General features: G+C 39.8%; 1 protein-coding gene across 1 annotated transcript in view; it reads right to left on the bottom strand.

Moving 5' to 3' along the window:
- Nucleotides 1–4799, bottom strand: part of xpnpep2 (X-prolyl aminopeptidase (aminopeptidase P) 2, membrane-bound) — a 17636-nt gene that overhangs the window by 6364 nt on the left and 6473 nt on the right. Inside the window, exons 7-14 of the mRNA XM_014004243.1 lie at nucleotides 3970–4056; nucleotides 3661–3804; nucleotides 2935–3036; nucleotides 1442–1523; nucleotides 1089–1290; nucleotides 931–1020; nucleotides 723–832; nucleotides 563–640 (exon numbers count right to left, since the gene is read on the bottom strand). Coding sequence (XP_013859697.1) covers nucleotides 563–640; nucleotides 723–832; nucleotides 931–1020; nucleotides 1089–1290; nucleotides 1442–1523; nucleotides 2935–3036; nucleotides 3661–3804; nucleotides 3970–4056 — 895 coding nt within the window. The remainder of the gene's footprint in view (nucleotides 1–562; nucleotides 641–722; nucleotides 833–930; nucleotides 1021–1088; nucleotides 1291–1441; nucleotides 1524–2934; nucleotides 3037–3660; nucleotides 3805–3969; nucleotides 4057–4799) is intronic.

Below are 4799 nucleotides of genomic sequence, written 5' to 3'. Positions count from 1 at the left end.
TTTTAATAACAGCTAAAGGTGACATAGATACTTTATTATGGTATAGTATTTAAATATATGCCTGAGAAACATATAATACTGCCCCTTTAATAATTGTGGAAGCTAACGCTAACTAATAAGTTCAGTTTTCATCGAGATAAACGGCCCTAAAAGACTGGAACAAACGTGTGAGTTCTGTTAGCGAAACAAAAAGTTAGCGGAATTAAATTTAACAAAAGCTAATTGGTAAGCGCTTAACGGTTTTAAAAGTTTGAAAAAAATGCTAATCTACTGATTAAAAAGTTAGCTTTGGTATTAGCCRTTAGGGGATTAGCCCAACCCTGCCCACCACTGAACAAAAGGAACAGAACTGATCACAGAAAATAAAAGATAAACAAAAGGGAATAAACTCAACAATAAAACACAAMCAATTAATAACAAAACACAGGACATCCTGACAGTGGTTCTTAGTGGAAAAAGGTGAAAACCATGAGGAGGAGGAGAAAAAACAGATCTTGATGGTCTGTGATTCTSTTCATATCATTTGACGATGAAGACGACAAAGAACACGACATGATCTCACCTGTAATGAGCAAGAGCAGCGTTGGGTCCACTCGCAGAGATCGTTTCAAAACTTGGGCCTCTGCTGTCATTTTGTTTGCTGCAACATTCAAATTAAAAGTAACTTAATGACTTAAACTTCATAGTCTTCTTCAGCTTCATGTAAAYGTGTACTTTCTCACCTGCGACAGTTGTTGACGTACTCTGCAGCGCTCAGCTCGGTCTCAGTTCCTTTTGAAACGACCTTCTCCAGCCACATTAACAGCTGGATCACAGCCACTGCGTCCCTCACCTGAGAGGGTCACAGAGAGCAGCAGGTTGAGTATTTAAATCTAAAAGTATTAAGTATTTATATCTAAAAAGCTGCTTGTGTGTGTGTTTGAGCCGTACATGAGCATCCCTCAGGATCTTCTGCTCAGTTTCATCTTTTACAGCTTTACTCGTCAGGACTAGAGAGTACGAGCTCGTCATTAGCTTCTCCTTCATGAGACAAACGAAAGATTAAAAACACAAATATACTCTACAGGACCCTCGGACCACCTGCGTACCTGTGGGGTTATGATCTCATACAGGGCGTAGTTTGTGTACTCTGTACCGATCCACACTTTCACCCCYGGCCGCTCCACGTAGGTTTTCAGGTGTTCGCGGACCGAGTCGTAACTTTTCAGCTGCACACAAAGAGGCCCTGAGCACGATGCGTTCAGGTACACCTTCAGATCCTCAGACACACGATCGGTGTGGACGAAGAGCCTGAAGGAGGCGTGGAGGGAAAGTGTAGATGCCATTAAAACTGTGAGGAATTTAATTCGTTTTACAATTAACGAATGACTGAGCGAATAAATGAATGAATGTATAAATAAATGAATGGATAAATGAACAAACGAATGAATGAATGAATTACCAGATCTCAGTCAAGGTGAGTAGAGTGTAGGAGTAGAAGAAGGGGTTGTAAGGAATGTCGTTTCCACGCAGATTAAAGAGCCCTGAAACACAAACAGATTTGATTTATGAGCAGCTTTCACCTTCCTTCGTTTCTTGGAAAACTAAAAACAAACCAACATTTTTACCACCAAAGAAACGGTACTGGAAACTCCAGAAAATCTTTCCAGAACAAATGTCCTGATGCATCTCAGTAATCCAGGTAAAAAAATCAAAAGGAAAAAATTGTATATATGACCTATACAGTTTTTTTCCTTTTGATTTCCAGAACAAAGTTTCTACATCCTACCAACAACGTCAAAAAGGTACTGATGTACAGAAAGGACTGAAGGACCAACTGGGCACACAGCGTGTGAAGTCTAATACATTCAGGGGATCCAGAAACAACAATACACAGCAATTAAACAAAACACAAAAACACAGAACGGATTGTTCTGGACCTCAAACTGAACTCAGGCGTCAAACATCAGAGACTTCACAGATGCAGAGGGCTCGGGAGGAGGACCTGGTCACAGAAAACTGAAGCCTGAATTATATTTTTTTATTGTAATAGTTCTTTTTGGTCTTTTTACCAAAATGAAATGGTCGGACAGACCTGGTAAACCCAAACACTATGAGAGGGTGAACTGGGAAAGTGTGGCGCAGCCCAGTCTGTGTGATCTTCAACTCTCACCTCCAGGAGAGTTTATCACATGTCCTGGAGGAGGTCGGGGACATGGAGTCTGAATGGACCATGTTCAGGGCCTCCATTCCAGATGTGGCTTCCAGGAGCTGTGGCCTGAAGGTCATTGGTGCCTGTCTCACCAGCCATGAATCTCATCGCACGACACTGGTGAAAACTGATCATGTGAGCCTGTGAAAWGTGACCTTAGCTGACGATTTGATAGATATTAAGCTCTAATTTGTTATGGTAGTAGCTGAGGGTCATCCTCAACACAGACTGAAAAACATGCTGTACTTCCTATGATACTTCCAGTTTACCCCTTTCAGATTAAAAGCCTTTCTTTGATTGAGTTTGCATTTTTACAAATATCGTTTGAAGTTAAACAACAAATGGCAAATACTTTGTCAATTTTTGTATTTGTCATTTATTGTTAAATGYTCTTTTATTTATATTTGAAGCTTTTAGTTTGAGGTTTAGCTGCTAAAAGTCCAGCAGTAGGAAGATAAAGTTTTCATTTAATTTGGGATAAATGACATAAAATAAAATTTACACTCTGGATTTTTATAGTGGACTTAAAATGAGCAAAACTTAATCAGTCCGCTGATGGTTTCCAAAGTTAGCAGAGAATCTACCRGTAATTTGCTAAATGAGAAGCTAGTTCTGCTATTTGCGGATTAGCGCAACTGTGGCCACCACTGATTTKAAAACATTTTCATTAAAACAACCAGCATCAGACTGATCATGAATATGAAACACTGCTTTAAACGACATGACGTTTGATTTATACTCACATGCCGTTTCATCCAGAGCTGAMAGCAGAAGCGCAGTGGGCTGGTATGGATTGTCCCTCATCAGTTTCCGCAAGTCACTCACCTTCACCTGCCATGACCTTTCTGCAAACACACTCTTATTTAGATTTTATTTATTAGTTAGCATAAAATATGCTGACCACAGCAGTTCATCTTTATGAAAATTAGATTTATGCTTTTAAGTCTAAGCAGGTTGATCAGTGCAGCTTTTATCAGTAACTTTGTCCTTTTCTTTGACATTCAAACCATCTACAAAATTTCATTCACATAATGGACTCCAGTCAGCAAGCCAAGTATTAAAAAAAAGCTTTTACAGCCAAAGTACGAGAAAGCACTTATAAAAAGACTCACTTAGAAGCCCTGTAAGGTAGGATTTTTACAGTTTAAAGTCAAATGTATACACACACACACACACCATTAGCTTTAATGGTGCTCTCTATTTGTTCCATCTTTCTAATCTCCAGTCGTAAAGACTAATAAGACCCACAGAGAGATAAACTTTCTCCTGCGGAGGCTTATCCAGTCCTTCTGAGTCAGTATTTAATCTGTCAGCCAGATGTAAAAACATAACACACACGGTCTCTTTATGGCTGTGTTTGCTGAGCTGCCCAGTTTGCAGGTATTTATCAGCACACAGGTAGACTTGCAGGCTGCGGTGTGTGTGCGTGCGCGCGGAACACACCAACACACAAACGTAAGAAGACCCACGTATGACTCGGTCCGGCAGGCGGGTGAGGCTGTCAGGCGGGACTGRGGGTCTGTCCTTCCACACCTCATCCACCAGGTTGATGGGGACGGACTTGAGGGTGCGTTCGCTCGACTCCAGGCTGACGGCGTAGTTCTCCTGTGTGTCTGAAGGAGAAAACCCACACACACACACACACACCGAACAGAATCAATCACGAGTAAACAGTCTGCGGCGTATTGCTGCTCCATCAATATGTTTCCATGTACTTATGAAAGCACTTAAACTACGTTTGACTGAGCTGTGAGGCCAGGTGGTGCAGAGAAACTCACTGAGGGAGAAGCAGAAAGGGTCGAAGCCGATGWTCCCGCCTGGAGGCACCTCAGATATGAGCCACTCTGCCACACTTCTGATGGAAACTACAGCAGTGTTTAAAACAAACAGTAGCACATTGTCAAAACTGCTTTGTAGGAGCCTAATAAATTACTTCRCTATAAAAAGCAGCAGTAAAACCACACATTTTATAAAAGTGTTTACCGTAGAGTATTTATTTAAGTACCATTGTGATTATACAGATAAATAGTTACTATTACAGTCAGTCAGTAAATATAGCCAGTGATGAGGATGTTTCTGCTAATCTGAACAGCTAATAGTGGAGCTAACTTTCTGTTCAGCGGATTCGCATTTTAGCTAACTTCGAAAACTGTTTGAGTACCAATTAGTTTACGCAAAATTTAGTTTTGATAACTTTAAGTTTGCTAACAGCTAATAGTGAAGCTAACATTTTGTTCAGCGGAGAAGCATTTAAGCTTACTTTGAAATCTGTTAGCTAAATTTAGTTTAGCTAACTTTGTTTGCTAACAGYTAATAGTGAAGCTAACTTCTTGAACAGCAAATTAGTGTTTTTCGTAACTTTGAAAACCATTAGCTGAATTTTGTTCCGTTAACTTTAAGTCTGCTTACAGCAACAAATGGATGTTCTCTCCAACTTTGAAAACTATTAGCTAAATTTATTTCCATTAACTAAGTCTGCAAAACAAAACCTGCACACTTGTTCCTCTAATGGTCATTTATCCCAATAAAAAGTTAACTGAAAATTCATTTTTCATTTAATTTCATTTATTGTGTATTTGAATAGAAACAAGTGTCAAGTATTAACAAC

This window comes from Austrofundulus limnaeus, unplaced genomic scaffold (genome assembly GCF_001266775.1).
Source record: "Austrofundulus limnaeus strain Quisiro unplaced genomic scaffold, Austrofundulus_limnaeus-1.0 Scaffold1, whole genome shotgun sequence".
Taxonomy (NCBI): domain Eukaryota; kingdom Metazoa; phylum Chordata; class Actinopteri; order Cyprinodontiformes; family Rivulidae; genus Austrofundulus; species Austrofundulus limnaeus.
Note: the sequence above shows the minus strand (reverse complement) of the source record. Positions and strands in the feature narration are given on the sequence as shown.